General features: G+C 37.7%; 9 protein-coding genes across 11 annotated transcripts; 7 read left to right on the top strand and 2 right to left on the bottom strand.

Moving 5' to 3' along the window:
* The first annotated feature begins 49 nt into the window (after positions 1-49).
* On the top strand, positions 50-2,569 carry Gasu_01890 (alpha,alpha-trehalose-phosphate synthase (UDP-forming)). Of its 2 annotated transcripts, none has more exons than XM_005709294.1 (5): positions 50-982; positions 1,054-1,554; positions 1,604-1,789; positions 1,843-2,308; positions 2,380-2,569. In XM_005709294.1, exons 1-5 carry the CDS (start codon positions 65-67, stop codon positions 2,529-2,531), a joined length of 2,223 nt encoding a protein of 740 aa, XP_005709351.1. In that variant the 5' UTR covers positions 50-64; the 3' UTR covers positions 2,532-2,569. The 2 variants fall into 2 exon arrangements, with proteins under 2 accessions (XP_005709351.1, XP_005709352.1); XM_005709295.1 differs by having other exon boundaries at positions 1,843-2,339; positions 2,384-2,569.
* A 10-nt stretch (positions 2,570-2,579) lies between these two features.
* On the top strand, positions 2,580-3,384 carry Gasu_01880 (trehalose-6-phosphate synthase, putative). Its single transcript, XM_005709293.1, has 2 exons — positions 2,580-2,851; positions 2,901-3,384. Exons 1-2 carry the CDS (start codon positions 2,588-2,590, stop codon positions 3,333-3,335), a joined length of 699 nt encoding a protein of 232 aa, XP_005709350.1. The 5' UTR covers positions 2,580-2,587; the 3' UTR covers positions 3,336-3,384.
* A 14-nt stretch (positions 3,385-3,398) lies between these two features.
* On the bottom strand, positions 3,399-5,549 carry Gasu_01870 (pre-mRNA-splicing factor ATP-dependent RNA helicase). Its single transcript, XM_005709292.1, has 5 exons — positions 5,370-5,549; positions 5,163-5,323; positions 4,251-5,112; positions 3,482-4,205; positions 3,399-3,432 (listed from the first exon to the last, which is right to left on the bottom strand). Exons 1-5 carry the CDS (start codon positions 5,532-5,534, stop codon positions 3,425-3,427), a joined length of 1,920 nt encoding a protein of 639 aa, XP_005709349.1. The 5' UTR covers positions 5,535-5,549; the 3' UTR covers positions 3,399-3,424.
* A 30-nt stretch (positions 5,550-5,579) lies between these two features.
* On the top strand, positions 5,580-6,769 carry Gasu_01860 (prefoldin, putative). 2 transcript variants are annotated; one of them, XM_005709290.1, is made up of 4 exons: positions 5,580-5,810; positions 5,864-5,991; positions 6,041-6,140; positions 6,190-6,769. In XM_005709290.1, exons 1-4 carry the CDS (start codon positions 5,734-5,736, stop codon positions 6,236-6,238), a joined length of 354 nt encoding a protein of 117 aa, XP_005709347.1. In that variant the 5' UTR covers positions 5,580-5,733; the 3' UTR covers positions 6,239-6,769. The 2 variants fall into 2 exon arrangements, with proteins under 2 accessions (XP_005709347.1, XP_005709348.1); XM_005709291.1 differs by having other exon boundaries at positions 6,041-6,769.
* A 162-nt stretch (positions 6,770-6,931) lies between these two features.
* Positions 6,932-8,476, top strand: Gasu_01850 (serine/threonine protein kinase). Its single transcript, XM_005709289.1, has 2 exons — positions 6,932-7,070; positions 7,128-8,476. Exons 1-2 carry the CDS (start codon positions 6,945-6,947, stop codon positions 8,421-8,423), a joined length of 1,422 nt encoding a protein of 473 aa, XP_005709346.1. The 5' UTR covers positions 6,932-6,944; the 3' UTR covers positions 8,424-8,476.
* Positions 8,477-8,481: 5 nt separating this feature from the next.
* Gasu_01840 (uncharacterized protein) lies at positions 8,482-9,310 on the top strand. Its single transcript, XM_005709288.1, has one exon. It carries the CDS (start codon positions 8,488-8,490, stop codon positions 9,094-9,096), a length of 609 nt encoding a protein of 202 aa, XP_005709345.1. The 5' UTR covers positions 8,482-8,487; the 3' UTR covers positions 9,097-9,310.
* A 45-nt stretch (positions 9,311-9,355) lies between these two features.
* On the bottom strand, positions 9,356-10,411 carry Gasu_01830 (uncharacterized protein). Its single transcript, XM_005709287.1, has one exon. It carries the CDS (start codon positions 10,386-10,388, stop codon positions 9,621-9,623), a length of 768 nt encoding a protein of 255 aa, XP_005709344.1. The 5' UTR covers positions 10,389-10,411; the 3' UTR covers positions 9,356-9,620.
* Positions 10,412-10,771: 360 nt separating this feature from the next.
* Gasu_01820 (DnaJ homolog subfamily A member 5) lies at positions 10,772-12,460 on the top strand. The gene has a single exon (XM_005709286.1). It carries the CDS (start codon positions 10,782-10,784, stop codon positions 12,285-12,287), a length of 1,506 nt encoding a protein of 501 aa, XP_005709343.1. The 5' UTR covers positions 10,772-10,781; the 3' UTR covers positions 12,288-12,460.
* A 41-nt stretch (positions 12,461-12,501) lies between these two features.
* Gasu_01810 (ABC-2 type transport system, ATP-binding protein) lies at positions 12,502-16,225 on the top strand. Its single transcript, XM_005709285.1, has 12 exons — positions 12,502-12,718; positions 12,769-13,115; positions 13,166-13,312; positions 13,358-13,531; positions 13,581-14,142; positions 14,201-14,347; positions 14,396-14,887; positions 14,950-15,126; positions 15,175-15,371; positions 15,427-15,771; positions 15,816-15,874; positions 15,927-16,225. Exons 1-12 carry the CDS (start codon positions 12,607-12,609, stop codon positions 16,003-16,005), a joined length of 2,838 nt encoding a protein of 945 aa, XP_005709342.1. The 5' UTR covers positions 12,502-12,606; the 3' UTR covers positions 16,006-16,225.
* Positions 16,226-16,245: the final 20 nt, after the last annotated feature.

Here is a 16,245-nt window from a genome sequence, read left to right as displayed (position 1 = left end):
TAAACTTGAGTACACTGAAAGCTGCTTATTTTCAAACTGTTTAATAGTAGCTTAACTTGGATATATGTCTGGAAGGGAAGAAGACTTGGTTTGTAGAAAGGATAATTATTCTACAAGTTCTGCGGACTTTGAATATGCCTCGGAGAATGAAGTTGAAGAACAAACTATTCTGGGAAACTTGCCTGGTACAGTAAGAAATACAACTTTCAAGGCTGCTTCACGTGAGAGATCAGATGGATCTGAAGTATTATCCTCTTCGCCAGAGAGTCCAGTTACCACTGAAACCCAAGAGTTACAAGAGCTGCAGAAACAAAGGGGAGAAATGAGTCCTAAAGCAGCTCAAGAAGAGATATTGGCGCAAATCCAAAGGCTTCAGTTGAAGTTGACAGAATTGCGTGAAGTAGACAACACCAGTTCTGTTGGCAGTCATCATAGTCAACTGAATACTTCGAGTTCAGGTCATTCTTTGCATCGTCAGAACTTAGAGAGTTCTGTAAGAGATACTATTTGTCAGCAAAGTGAAACAGGGGAAACTTTGATATCTACGAATAGTGCAAAAGTTGGACCCAAACTTTTGGTTGTATCCAATCGTCTTCCGGTAACCGTTACAAAAGATAATAACGGCGCTTATCATTTCAATATGAGCTCGGGTGGTTTGGTTTCTGCTCTCAAAGGTGTGAAATCTTTGATGCCTTTTCTTTGGATTGGATGGCCTGGGACTGAAATTGACCCTAATGAAAGAGACTATGTACGTAACAAGTTAAGAGAAGGTTATTCTTGTTTTCCAGTTTTTATTACGGATGAACAAGCCAACTTGTACTATAATGGCTTCTGTAACGATGTCTTATGGCCCTTATTTCATTATGTACCTTTGCCTATTGTTTCTTCAGATGGCGAAAGGAAATTTGATTTTAAATATTGGCAAGCTTATTCCGCTGCTAATTATCGATTTGCAGAGGCTGTTTTACAAGTTTATCAGGAAGTAAGTAACTTGTGTATTTTATGTTGTTGTGACTTGCAAAGTTTTAACATCACTTTGTCTTCTGTATTCAGGGTGACTATATTTGGGTTCAAGACTATCATTTATTGTTATTGCCTTCACTTCTAAGACGACGACTGAGAGATGTGAAGATTGGTTTTTTTCTTCATATTCCTTTTCCCACAAGTGAAGTTTATCGTATCATTCCTGTAAGAAAGGAACTTTTACAAGGTGTATTGGCCGCAGATTTGATAGGGTTTCATACCTATGATTATGCACGACACTTTTTATCAGTCTGTACTAGAATTTTAGGTTTGGATTCCTCTCCAAAGGGAGTCAATTATCATAGTCACTTTGCACATGTGGGTATATTTCCTATTGGTATCGATCCGAATACTTTTCATCGTGCCTTGGAAGATGCCAACGTGCAACAGCGCATACAAGAATTGCATGAAAGATTTATGGGTAAAAAGGTATTGTTAGGTGTTGATCGTTTGGACTATATCAAAGGTGTTCCTCACAAACTTTTGGCATTGGAATGGCTTTTGACAAAATATTCAGAATGGATGCATAAAGTATGGGAAACAACACTGAAATGAAACAAAAAGAACTTAATATTTTTAGGTTGTACTGGTTCAAATTGCAGTTCCTACTCGTACCGAAATTGAGGAATATAAGAAACTTTCAAGCCAAACGAATGAATTGGTTGGTAGAATCAACGGCAAATTTGGTACTGTGGATCATTCTCCTATAATGTTTATCAATCAGAGTCTTGCATTTGAAGAGTTAGTGGCTTTGTATACGGTGGCAGTAAGTTGGAATTCAAAGGAAAGAAATATCAGTTCATTGACTATCAATTTTAGGACGTTGCCATCGTATCTTCGGTTCGAGATGGGATGAACTTAGTATCCTATGAATATGTCATGTGTCAACAAGCAAACAAAGGAGTCCTTATACTTTCGGAGTTTGCTGGTTCTGCACAGTCCTTATCTGGTGCCATAAGAGTGAATCCTTGGAATGTTGAAGAGTTGGCCAATGCAATACATGAAGCGCTTTCTATGCCTCGTCGAGAAAGAGAAATCAAACATTGGAAACTGTATCGGTATGTATGGCTTGAAGTATTTGAATTTGTATTTCTCATGATTTATGTTTCCAGTTATGTAACTACACATACTGCAGAATATTGGGCCAAGTCATTCTTTCAAGAGTTGGATAATGTCGTAAAGCATAGAGATGAATTACGTTTGTCGCTTCCTTTGCTTAATGTAAAGTCAGTAATTAAGCGAATTTCGATTGCTCGAACAAGATTGTTTTTATTAGAATATGAAGGTACGTGTATTATAAGACTTTTTGTTTTGGTGTAAGACCAGGAATCGTCCGAGTAATGACAACTTGGTTAGGTAGTTTATGTCATCCAAAGTCCCTAGCAGAGTTGAACAGTCCGACGTCCACTCATATTAAAATTCTGACGAGACTTTGTTCGGATCCTCGAAATATTATAGTTGTTATTTCAGGTCGAAGCAAAACCATATTAGATAATTGGTTTGGGTAAGTTTTTTTATTGATTGTAATGAAAACCAAATGGATTAGAGCAATAGAAATTATCCAATGGGTTTGATTGCAGAAAACGGCTGTGACTTGAAAATTGGTGGTGGTTCTGAGTGGCGTTGTCTTTTATCCTCAGCAGAAACTGAATGGAGAGAAGAGTTACTTCCTGTATTGCAATATTTTACGGAAAGGACTCCTGGTGCATATATCGAAAGAAAGAAACATTCGGTTACTTGGCATTTTCGCGATGCCGATCCAGAATTTGGTTCTTGGCAAGCAAATGAATTACAGTTGCATTTGGCTGAACTCTGCAGTAATTTGCCGGTAAGTTTTCATCCTAATAGTATCATAAATAACTTAAGGTTTGGTTTAGATTGAAGTCAACTCTGGTCCCAAATATTTAGAGTTGCGTCCAAAGGGAATTAGCCGTTCAACAACGGTCGAACAATTGTTCTCAATATTGCGTGAAGAAAAGCGAATGATGATAGATTTCTGTTTCTGTCTTGGAGTAGATCGTGCCTCTGAAGAATTATTCAACTTGATACATAACCTGAAAGATAAAGTAACCAATGACAGAAACTTTTCCTGGAAGATGGATAGTATTTGTTGTGCGGTGGGTTTACAGTCAAGTAATGCAGATGCTTATATTCAAGATGTTGATGGAGCTTTGGCAGTTGTTCGAGAATTGTCTAGTCACATATCCACAATAACTGTGGATAACCATCTGAGGGCTCATACGAACGCTTTGAGTCATGTACATAAACCACGAAGACGACCCAGTGTCAGGAATCAACAGAATATAGAATAACCGAACTGACGACTTGATAAACTGACTTTAAGACTCCAGTTGAAAACAGTTTCCTCCATGTTGTAGAAGCCATTCTTCTTTCACTTTCATTATTGTTCTAATATATGGCTTAGATGTCCAAATCAATTCATGATAGATCAAGTAACCCTCCTCGTTAGAAGACAAACGCCCATGCAAAATTGAAGATGGATGTATGTCCACTTTCAATGGTTCAAACATAGTATACAACTGACGATCTTTTCCAATTCTAACAGTTTGTCGAAAAAATCCGCTAACCAAACATCGACCCAATCTATCTTGCTCACTTTCCTCTTCATAACGTGATATGGAAGATGAAGATGGATATCTTTGTTGAAAATATTGGAACAATTGAGATAGCTGTCGATAAATATTATGTGCAGTAGCTAAAGAACGATAGTTGAGATGATGCTCTTTGCACCAATTCGTACGTTCACATTCAGGAATAGAGAGATACGACTGAAAGACTTGTAAAAGAGTAAAATGATCCCCAAGAAAAGAGATAAATTTGTTCCAAGCTTGAATTGCTGTGTTACGACTCTTAAAGGAAACTTGAAGAACTGATTCAGTACTGAGAATGGAACACAAAGCCAACATGGAGGATGAGCAACTTAATGTAATCGACTCCAGCAAACTTTTGGAAAGCATTGGTGACAATGGAAAGAACGCCATTTGCTTTCCAATCATATTCAACTTCATAGAAGATTCAAGTGCTCCGATTGAGAGCAATACTTCCAAAGCATGTTGAAACGAATCCATTCTAGGCTTATCCAATAACTCGAATTCAAGTGGATTATCCACTCCCATCGCCATCAGTTGTAAAGTAACTGACACCAAGTCACTCACTAAAACCTATACAACAATATAGATCAACCAAAGCAAGGTAATATCAAATACCTCAGGAATGGGATGAAAAGGAAGTTTATCAAAATCACTTTTTGTGTACAAACGAAAACATTTGCCGGGACATTCTCTTCCAGCTCGGCCTGCTCTTTGAAGTGCTTGTGCCTGCGATATCGGAGAAACTCGTAATGCACCCAAATTTTTCATATTGGAAACCAATCTCTGTTTTGAAAAACCGCAATCTATAACAAATTTAATACCTGGTATGGTTATTGAAGTCTCTGCAATGTTGGTAGCTAAGATTGCCTTGCGATACCGATTCCGAGAAGGCTTCAATGCAGCTCTTTGGTCATCTGGTGAGAGTGCAGCAAACAAAGGATATACTCGAAGAGAATATAATGTATCATTGTTCTCCGTGAATTGAGTCAATTCTTCTCCTCTATATCTCTTATCCAATAATGATTGATAGCTTTCGAGTCTCTCCTTTATCATACGAGTAGCAATTTCAATTTCTTCTTGACCTGTAAGAAATATCAAAATATCACCCGGAAATGATTCCTCCAAATGTATTTGAAGACAGGCAACGACTGCTGCTTCCAAATAGTCTTCCAACGGGCTTTTCGTATAGAAAATATCTACTGGATACAATCTTCCTTCAATCTGCAATAAGGATATATCAAATGTTGAAAAGAAACCTCGCAACTTATCAGTTTCAAAAAAGGCCGACATTATCACCACTTTTAAGGATCCTCGACGGTTGGTTAGAGCTTTCTTTACGACTCCTAAAACAATATCTGTCTGTAAAGATCTCTCATGAGCTTCGTCAACAAATATCAAGTCGTACTTTGATAGTTCAGGATCTATTATAGCTTCTCGTAACAAAACTCCATCAGTAACATAGCGTAACTTGGTTTCTCTACACATAAAAATAAATAAAGTAAAAAATACAAAGTTCCTGTCACCTACGAAGAAGTCATATCATCAAAGCGCACAACATAACCTATCTGAGAACCCAGAGTTACTCCACGCTCCCTACAAACTCTCTCTGCAACAGAAATGGCAGCCACTCTACGAGGTTGAGTAATAACAATGGAGTGATAACCAACGTTTAAAGCTTGCTGCGGAAACTAGAAAACAGTCAGATTTTCGAGATGGACACTCAATGTGACTAACTTGGGTAGTTTTGCCACAACCAGTTTCGCCCACAACCAATACTACGTCACTCGAAAGTAAAGCTTGGAGAAAACTCTTCCGTGCATGATAAGCAGGAAGTTTCTTAATCTGGTTCCAAATTTGTTTTCGCTGATAGCTTTTCTCTTTGTTTCTCTTTTCAATCATCCAAAAGAGGAACAACTCCTTTGAACAAATGTATTAAAATTCGATATATCATTGCTGTCTAAAGTTTACATTTTGGTAAAAAGTACTATTCGTCATCATTTTTCTTTCCTGAATAAAAAACCTTCAAAGCATATTTTAAGGAATCCATAAATTCTTTCTCTTTCTTATTGCTTTTCACTTGTTAGAGTAGTTATCCAAAATGGAATGGTTAGTTAGAACTCGCTTGGAAAGCGTTTGCGTACAAAGAGACAAGATTTTTGAACAACTTGCCAAAGTGTAAGTTGATAGCGATTCTTTGTTATTGGGTTGTGCTCAACGTAGTTTCCAAGCCGTGAGTTGAGAAGAAATCTTGGAATGTTTCTCTCGAAAGCTCCTTCGCTCGTTCAGGTTAACGTGGGTTGTGACTTTTACGTTGATGGTGAAGTTGACGAAGAAGCTCTTCTCCTTGTTGATATCGGTAAATAGTTTATTGTATGAAAGTGTTTTGCTTAGCCCGAGTGTGACAGGAAAAGACTTGTACCTGGAATTGCAACCACAAGAAGCCCTGGAAACCGCTATTATCAGAGAAAATGTTTTAGAGAAAATTGGCGAGTTTTATACAAAGAGGTAAAGTAGATGAAGTTTATTCGCGTAAGTCCCTAACAAACATCGGAAGAATTGGAGAACTGGATGGTTGGCTTCAAATATATAACGTGGAAAACTAGAAGAATTGTGCGATTGTTCTTTCAATTATTTTTACAAAAGTGTTTGAACGTTGCTGAGCCTTACACCATGTTGCACTTGTTCTCCTTTCTAGCTTTGTTGTTGAATATCTGCGGCGTAGTTACTGCCTTGATGACCTTTGATTTTTTTGAATGATATTTGTCAGACTTCGAAGGTTATTGTCATATTTTAACGTTGTCGATATTTTAATGGTTTATCTTCATATCGATTTTTGGAAAGCCTAATGGAATAAGTTGGATATCGAATTTCCTTGGCACACTATTGACGAGAATATTAAAAAATTCCACAGACAAGTGAACATTAAAAAATGAATAAAGGTTGTTTGCCTTGCTGAGATATTAGACAACTGAGATCACAACTAAAAGAACCTTTGCAAAAGTTGAGCAAAGGTACACCAGATCAGTCAAACAGATTCCCTGTCAATATTGTGATGAAGCATCTTTCTATCATTGCTTTTACTTGCAAACCATTCAATACCAATTTATATTGCACACATAACTAAATATTTCTTTTTGAGAGAAAGGCCCAGAAAACTCAAGCGGGAGAGAATGGCCCTGCTTGTGATTCTTGGCATTTCAAATTTTAGTAACGGCATTTCTTTTTCATGCTCTATAGAGAGGAAGTTGTAAGGAGAATATTCTAATACAGACTTCGTGCATGATTTTATAAGCAGCTCTTAGAAAGAGGATGTTTGCAAGATTTCTAAAGGATACCAGCCACGAACACAAACAGAATGCCATAGATAAGACAAAAAAAGGGGAGCAGCGTGTTGCAACGGAAAAGGAGAATGACTCACATACTAGTCCGTTTTCTGTGAGTTTATTGAATGGTTTGTTTGTACTGTATTCAATATTTGTATTCAAATAATAGGAGTCAAGCACTTCGAAGATTTCTCAAGGTAGCGGTGACGAGACCTTATCGAAGAGGAAGATAGATTTGTATCGAGCAGTAATTAGAAAAATTTTTACTCCTCTTGAAAATCATGAAGACTTGCGCCTTGCAGTTTCAGCCCCCATTAGCTCTCCTTCACAGGTATCTCACAAAGTTCATGTGGAATATGATCCAAATTCCTCAACCGGGTTTGCTGGGTTGCCTCCTCATTGGGAACAGCTTCTTTTGAACGCTGGAATCGGTACCCAAGAAGTCGAACAATATCCCCAAGAGACTGCAGACGTCCTTCGGTTTCATAATAAACCCCATTTACCTCCTATTGCAACAGACGATATCTTAGCAGCTTCTGATGATCAGTGTAATGACTTTGACATGTCTCCAGTTTGTTCCATTATTTTGCAACAAGATCCTTACATGTTCTACAAAGATCTTAAGAAAATTGGAGAAGGTGCTTCAGGTTCTGTGTACAAAGCAACCTCTTTGGATTGCCCTCAACATAGGGTTGCCATGAAGAAGGTGAAACTAACTTCCCAAACAGTACATGAAGCAATGGAAACCGAAATCAACATGATGCGCAGCATTCAACATGAAAATGTAGTTCGATTTTATGAAGCTTATGAATGGGAAGAATACTTATGGCTTGTGATGGAATTATTGGAAGGAGGATCACTTACAGATATAATTTACTTTCTCATGGAGCACAAATGTTATTTGGAGGAAAAACAGATAGCTTTCATTTGCCAAGAAGTTTTGAAAGGTCTTGAAGGCATACATGCTCTCCGTCGAATTCATAGAGATGTGAAAAGCGATAATGTTCTCACTGACTTTAATGGACACATGAAACTTGCTGATTTTGGATATTGTGCTCAAATTTCTAATGAGAAGCTTAAAAGAACGACTGTTGTTGGAACTCCCTATTGGATGGCACCAGAGTTAATTCGTGGAAAGCCTTATGACTTCAAGGTTGATGTATGGAGTTTGGGCATTTTGGCACTGGAGTGTGCAGAAGGTGAACCGCCTCTCTTACATGAGACTCCTCTAAGAGCCATGTTTCTTATTACTACTCGAGGGCCACCAGGATTGAAAAATCCAGAGAATTGGTCTTGTTTATTTAGAGACTTTCTACAAAAATGCTTAATTATCGATCCTTCCAAAAGAGCATCTATTAAGGAATTATTACTCCATCCATTCTTAAAAACTGCCTGTAATCGCAAAGAAATGGCAAAATTGATACGATTGTGTAGAAAGGTTCCAGAACACGTTCCATTTATGTAGAAACCATAGAATAATTTGTCTGACAATTGTGTTACTGTGAATAAAATATTACAGGTTTTCGGTTATGTTCCATGACAAAGGGAAGTTGATATGGTTATGGTGTTGTGTTGGTGCCTTTCTTTTGGCAATTGCTTGTCACAAAGTTTATTCAAAACTTGACTTGAAGCAAAACTACTCACGCAACTATGAATTCATCTTTTTGTTTTCTTGTGGTCGTGCTGGTACCAAACACTTTTCCAAAGTCTTTGGTGACCCCGACGCTTTTGTTACCCATCAACTTGACTGCAACGATAAACCCACGAGAGAGCTTATCGCAGACTTTTATAGACCTATGCTTCAAAGTGCTTCGTTCGCAGAATTGGAAAAATATGTTAAGAATCAGCTAATTCCTTTTATGGAGAGCAACTTGAAAGCAACTGGGACAAGACGATATTTCTATACTGGTCACGTGCCTTTTACTTTTGGTTTAGCAGATTATTTATTGCAGCATATTCAAGTACCAGTAAAGATTCTAAGAGTTCGACGTGGTAGAATTCCTCTTGCTTTGAGCTTATTGAGTATGGGACCAGAGGAAGAGGATCCTTGGGTGGAAAAGAGCAACGTTTCTAAATATAGAAAGAGGTTTGTGGAAAAATTTCATGGACTTGAGAATCGTTTTGTTTACAAGTTCTGAAGATGGCTTCTATCTCCTACAGATCCTCTCGTGAAGCTTCCTTGCCCTTCTCTCGTTTGGAGTCGCTTAAACCGTTTCCAGAAATACTTGTGGTGAGCTGTGAAGAATTGTGTATTCAATCACTCTGAAGTCTTGTTTTCTTTCTAGGGTAGTTGATGATACGGAGTGCCGTTGGCAATATTTTAAAAGACAGTATAAATTTACTTTTTTAGAAGTACAGCTAGAAGCATTGGAGCAGATTCACGGTGTCTTGGAGTATGAGAAAATATCCAACTTTATAGGCATAGGTATGAATGAATACTCTAAAAGAATGCTCATTTACTCGTTCAAGGTTTTGAAAACAAGTCACGAAAACTTTTCTATAGGCACAATTCAAAAGAAGCTCTGAAACATCAAACGGATTCTCTCTTCTCAGAGAGTCAACTTCGTGAATGGGATGAAGAATATAAGCGAATGATAGGCTCCTGTCATATAAATTCTGAACAAAGAATCGGTTGGAGTTTCTAATATTTTTTTTGTGACGATCAACGGACGGCACCCGTAAAAAGTTCCTCTGGTTTTCGAGTCTTATTATTCACGAAAATACTGCTCAAAAGGTTTTGGGAACTCTTTTTCTCACAACTTGTGTTGGCTCGACTGTTGCTCTGAGATAGAAAGCTTCCTGAGTTGGATAGCCTAGATTGTGTTCTTGTAGTCGTCTTCGATATTATCTTTTTTCTCCTTTTTTCTCTTTCTTCAGCAGTTGGATTCAACAAGACGAGGTCAGTTTGAGTAAGACCAGATGAATAACATACAGGACAACTTTGACTGTGATTGCTTTCACCTTTCATAAAGCCAGTTCCGCGTAAGGCGTTTTCACTTACTATGCAACCACATTTCCATAGCACATAAAAACGTCGTTTGGAAGAAGCTTCTTCTAAAGTAACGGGACACATTAACCGAAAGCCACTCTCCTCGTCACCTCGCAAACTTCTTGAGCAGTCCACAACATCTTTGAGACTTTTTATATGTTGAAATGCGTCGGTAGAATTGTAAAGCTCTTCCTGTTTGGTTTTTGCCTTCCTTTCCAAAAGAAAATAAATAAGCGCTTCTTTGTTGAATAAATAACCAAGTTTACAGGCTACCACTGGTGGTCTAAGAGGTTCCCTCGATATGGCGCAAGTTCTATAGTTTGCTTCTTTTGTGTCCCCCGGAGCTCCATTAGAACTCTTCTTTCGTTTTCCCAATATGTCTTTTCGGACTTGAACAAGTTCTAAACGAGTATTATTCAGAGAACCACCATCACCACCCATTTTCACAGTACACAACAACAATCCAACAATTTGTAATAAAACTGAAACCTTTATTTGTGGAATGTACTAAGTTTGACACAATGGATAGCTTCAACGTAATCTTCTAGCTTCTCTTTCCGATTCAAGCAAAGTCAAAATATCTCCTTCTCGTACAGGACCTTTGACGTTTCTAATTATACTTCGGTTTTCATTACCCAGAAGCTCGACTCGCACCTGTACAACTTTTAAAGTTGAAAATATTTCTGAAAAGTGCTCTACTCACTTGAGTAATGCCTCCTCTTGAACCAGTACGTCCTAATATTTTTTCAACTTTGCCTTGTTTCAATGACTGATCCATCACGACGACGATAAAATATTGAACCAATAAGAATTTTGGGCAAAGAGAAGAAAGGAATGCTGCAGTGCCATTCGATGCAACGTGACTATTACGAAGTCTTACAAGTCAGTAATACGGCCACTTTGAGTGAGATAAGAGCATCCTTCCGTCGATTGGCACTAAAATGGCATCCAGATAAGAATCCTGATAGAGTAGAAGAAGCAACGCAGCAGTTCAAGGAAATCCAACACGCGTACGCTGTACTTTCGGACGAAAATGAACGTGCCTGGTATGACGCACATAAAGAAAGTATTCTTTCTGGAAAAGAACCACAGAATGAAGATAAACCAAAAGACAAGGAAGCAGGTCTTCGTAAAGCCACCAGTGCTCCCCTTTTTGAATGTTTCTCTTCTGGGTTTTACAATGGCTATGCTGATGATTCGTATAGTTTCTATACGAGGTTTAGAGAAGTATTTGAAAGTTTGGATAGAGAAGAGAGAAGCTTTATGGAGGATGTAGTGTTTGCTCCATCGTTTGGCAGGTCTGATTCGTCTTGGGATGACGTAAACAAGTTTTATAACTACTGGGAAAATTTCCAGACCAAAAAACCTTTTCCATATGTGGATAAGTGGAACTTAAACGATGCGCCTAATCGAGAAATAAGACGAGCTATGGAGAAAGAAAATAGGCGTGAAAGACAAAATGCAAAAAAGGAGTTTGTTGCTGCAGTGCGTAATTTAGTTCGATATGTGAAGAGAAGAGACAAGAGGGTTGCCAGAAGACGCCAAGAAGAGCTTGAAGAAGAGAATCGGAAACAAGAGAAACTTGCTCAAGAGTGGACAAGACGAAATGAAGAAGCGGAACAAGTTAGGAGAAAGTTACAAGAGGAACGCCAGAAATTGATTGAAGAAGAACTAGTTCATTTGGATGAACTCCTTGAGGAGCTTGACCTTGAAAACTCTTTGTATGAAACCGTTCCCGAAGATATCAAATTCACTTGTATAGTATGTAAGAAAACGTTTCGGTCATTGTCACAATGGGAAAATCATGAGTCTTCTAAGAAACATTCAGATAAATTGAAAAAGGCTCACAGAGATCTCTTTATCAAGAATGAAAAATTAAATCCGTTAGATATACGTGTAGGGAAGGAGAAGATAACTCTTGAACAATACTTTGAGTTGTTGTCGCCATCTCAAGAAGCAGACTCTGAAATTCCTGTTGAGGAAGAATATTATATCGAAGAGACGGATGTGAAGAGCGACAAAGAAGAAGAGAGAGAAACGTCTGACAACTTAAATGGAAGTTTTCAAGATGATATACTTTGTAAGGATAAGGATAATATGAATTCTTTTGTCTCTTCATCAGAAAAGGGAGCAGTAGCCAGCCACCATGACGAAGCTTCAGAGAATGATGTCATTATGGCAACAGAGAATAAGAAGAAAGAGCGAAAGAAACGAAGAAACAAATCGGACAAGAAAAACGAGACCTCAATTCGATGTAACGTTTGTAACGAAACTTTTAGTTCGAGGAATAAACTTTTTGAGCACATTCGGAAGGAAGGGCATGCTCTTCGTGTCGCGTAGAGCAGATATTTGTTTTCTGATTATAGTATGGTTGTAATGTATAGAAATAATTAAGCATAGTTGCACGAGAAATACCCTTATAGTAATATGTAATTACTGTATTGATAGTTTTGGAAGTATATATGTAATAGTTATTCATGTCTTTCTACGATAATGAAATACCTTCCTTGTGCATTGTCTCGCTGTCCAGTTGGTATATGTCCCTTCGACCTATTCATCAATTTGTGTCATTCTTGTCCATTCACAAACAAAGGCTTTGGTTCAAGTACGACAGTAGTCGTAATAGGACAAGAATTGTAGCTTGAAATTTATTTTGTATATGAAGAAAGCAGGAAAAAAGTTTGCGCAGACCCAAGCCTTACTTTTGAAGACTTGGAATTTTCAGAAACGTCAACACGGTGAAAATGCTTGCAACATTTTGGTGCCTATTGGTTAGTCATTATACTTGTTTTGGCTGCGCGGTTGCTTAAACCACCTGTAGTACTTCTTGTTTTGACGTATATACTCGGAAAAGTCTTGGGTACAGGTAGTCGGGTACCTGTAAAGTCAAGTCGCGCCAATCCTATTGGTGCATTTGCTCCGATGCCTTTCGATCCTTATGATTGTCACCGAGCCTATAGTGACCCAGAACTGTGTTTGAAGGATCCTTTTGCACCAAAGCCCATTCTGTTTCCTTATTGGGCTGCTAACGAGACAATACCAGGTCTTGTCGAATACGAGTCGTGTGACCCTCTTAAGAATGAAACTCTTTGTCTCGAAATTGCTGGAAAGAAGAAACAAGGAAAAGGAGTATTCGATCATTATTCGTTGTATCCTATGATTTATCCAGTAGGCAAGCTTCTTAGGAATATCTTTGGTCGCTAAGTGAAAATGATTAGGGTGCTATACCTCCTGCCAATTTTAGTAAGGAACAAAACTCTTACGACGGCATATATCTTTATAAAATATTCCATGACGAGGCAAATAATTCGATTTATAATGCAACAATACAAGCACAAAACGCTTCTGTTCCTTATATTGATAATGTAAGTATACCGATTTTTTAAAGCATATAACCTCATCTCGCGTAGGTATATGCACTACGCGTAGAGCCCTTCGCGTCCGCAGATCAACTGAAACAAGAAATCTATCATTCATTTTATAATCAACCTTTTTTTGCTAAATATTATGGCGGTTATATCATAGATCAACTGAACGTCAAAAATGTCAGCTTGAATATTTCAGCACTTGTATTGTACAATCAAGTGAGTATTTGAATTTGAATTCTACAAGAACGAATAATATTCAGCTTAGACTTTGCTAAATTGGCCTTCCGCGAGTATAAGTCAACCAGCTGCCAGATTTTGTGATAAAGGAAATTGCGAGTTGATTTCTGGTGTGATGCGTCTCTCTGATGCACTTTATCGTTATTTCACTGCAAAAAATACAAGAATTTTCAACTATCTCAGAAAATTTCCTCGTCATCATAAGAAGTCTACAATAGACTTCATTCAGTTGGTAGTTTCCATTCTTTTGGGATTCCTGCTTCATTTTCCGTTGCCAACTTTTTTGAGATATATCGTCTATGAGCGAGAAAATAGATTACGCGATATTATGCAGATGATGGGATTATCTTTTTCAACATATTGGATAGTGACTTATATTTCATTTCTTCTCTTGTATATTGTCGTTGCTGGAGTTACTACTATTGTTGGAGTTATCCTTCAATTAGAATTTTTTATGAAGAATACTCCTTTGATGTATCTTATTTTGTTCTTTCTATGGGGAAACAATCTTATTGCCTTTGCTATGATGTTGGCACCTTTTCTTCCTAATGTGGATACAGCAGTCATTTTTGGATGGTTTTATGTTATTGGTATGTATTTTACTTTATTCGTATGTTGAATAGTATCGAATTAAAATCGTTCGTCTAGTTGTCAACTTCTTGGGGGCTCCTTATACAGGCAAACTTTACACATATCGTGCCGAAAGTAGCCTTCTTTTTGCTATTTGCTTTCTTCCCTCTTTTGCTTTCTTTCGAGTTTTATATTATGTTGGAGAAATTAATGATCGTGGCTATGGTAATTGTTATAAGCAGCATTTTTATTGACATGCTCAATATTGTCAAGGTCTCTGTGTCTCAGGTTGTTACGTTGCCAACTTTAAGAATGGTATACGTTATCCTTTGGGCATGTGTTCTGGACCATCTTCCGTTTGTACAGTGTATGTTTTTCTGATAGTAGAATGGTTCATTTTTTTAGTTTTGGGTTTATATTTCGATCAAGTCATATCATATAGTGGTCGAGACAGGAAACATCCTTTGTTCTTTTTGGTTCCGTTGAAACGCATTATTTTATCACATAAAGGAAAGAATGACGTGATGATTGGCACAACAGGCGGACCTGACAAGTCGAAAAATTCGTCGGAAGGTTTCTTAGAAAGAGTTGATGGCTACGAAGATATCCGTAATGAACGTGAAGTAGCGGAACAGTCTTTACAAAGTCTCGATTATGGACTCTCTATCTCACATTTATCCAAATGGTTTCCTGGCAGACCACCAAAGAAAGCAGTAAATGACTTGTCTTTAGCTATAAGAAAGAATGAGGTTTTTGGCCTTTTAGGTAAAGAAATGATGATATTATTTTTTTTAATACGAAACGTTTATGAAACTTGGAATTTTTAGGTCACAACGGTGCAGGGAAGACTACCACAATGAATATTGTCGTTGGTCAATTACAGGCAGATAGAGGGAAAGTGATTATTGATGGTTTCGACTTGAAAAGGGAAAGAAAACATATTCTATCTCGGCTAGGAATATGTCCTCAGTTTGATATTCTTTGGAGCGATCTCACTGGAAAAGGTAATTATAAAACTGAGTTAATCGTGCATTTTTTGAAATGATTGGAAGAACATCTCTATTTCTATTGCAGACTTCGCGGTATTATTGGAAAGGAATGCGAAAAGGAGGTTGAAAGCTCACTGGCTTCTGTTCAGTTGGAGTCTGCCGCAGACCGAGTTGTGAAAAAGTATTCTGGTGGAATGAGACGGCGACTGAGTGTTGCTGTTTCTTTAATTGGTTTTCCTTCAGTTGTATTATTAGATGAAGTAAGTTTATATGCTCATGTTTTGATGTGGGTTGTTTACAGTGGATATTATTTAGCCTTCAACTGGATTAGATCCAGATTCTAAGCACAAGTTATGGCAGTGCATCCAACAGAGGAAGGAGGGCAAAACTATTGTTTTAACAACACATTCCATGGAAGAAGCTGAGCGACTGTGTGACCGTACGGGAATTATGGCCAATGGAAGTTTGAAATGCATTGGCTCTCCTGAAGAATTAAAAATTCGCCTTGGAAAAGGCTTTCGATTGAATATTTCTTGTCCACGGAAACGAATTCAATCAGTTCGTTCCTTTATTGAGGAACAATATCCAGAGGCATTTTTAGATCATTCCTTAGCTGGTAGTATAATATTTTGGCTTCCACGTAATATTTCTATTGCATCGGTATGACTCTTTACAATTTTTGGAACAGTTTGTTAAGCATTTAGGTTTTTGAGTTGATGGAAAAAGTCAAAGATGAACTCTCTATTCAAGATTGGGGTATAAGGTTGGTTCTATCTTGAGAAGAATGTTGCTATTGTATCTTATCTGTTATATAGTCAAAGTACCCTTGAAGACGTATTCATCAGTGTCACCAGAGATGAAGAAAGAAAGTCTTTGAGTGTAAAAATTGAGTAGCGTTTGTGGTGCATTTAGAGAGAGAGAGAGAGAGAGAATCCAACTCTCGACAAGATATGAGACAGTGACCACGTTCATATTGTATATTATATGAAACGGTTATGAAATAAATAATGCATGTATTGTCAATATGATTTGGGAGTTTTATGCTCCGTTTGAGAATGGTCCTCTCACTCACTTTGATTGCAATGGAAGTTACTATAAATAGAAATTCCGTTGGACAGATCTATGTTTTGGACA

This window comes from Galdieria sulphuraria (assembly GCF_000341285.1).
Source record: "Galdieria sulphuraria unplaced genomic scaffold scaf_0, whole genome shotgun sequence".
Taxonomy (NCBI): domain Eukaryota; phylum Rhodophyta; class Bangiophyceae; order Galdieriales; family Galdieriaceae; genus Galdieria; species Galdieria sulphuraria.
The sequence above is the reverse complement of the archived record's forward strand: the minus strand, read 5'-3'. Positions and strand labels throughout refer to the sequence as shown.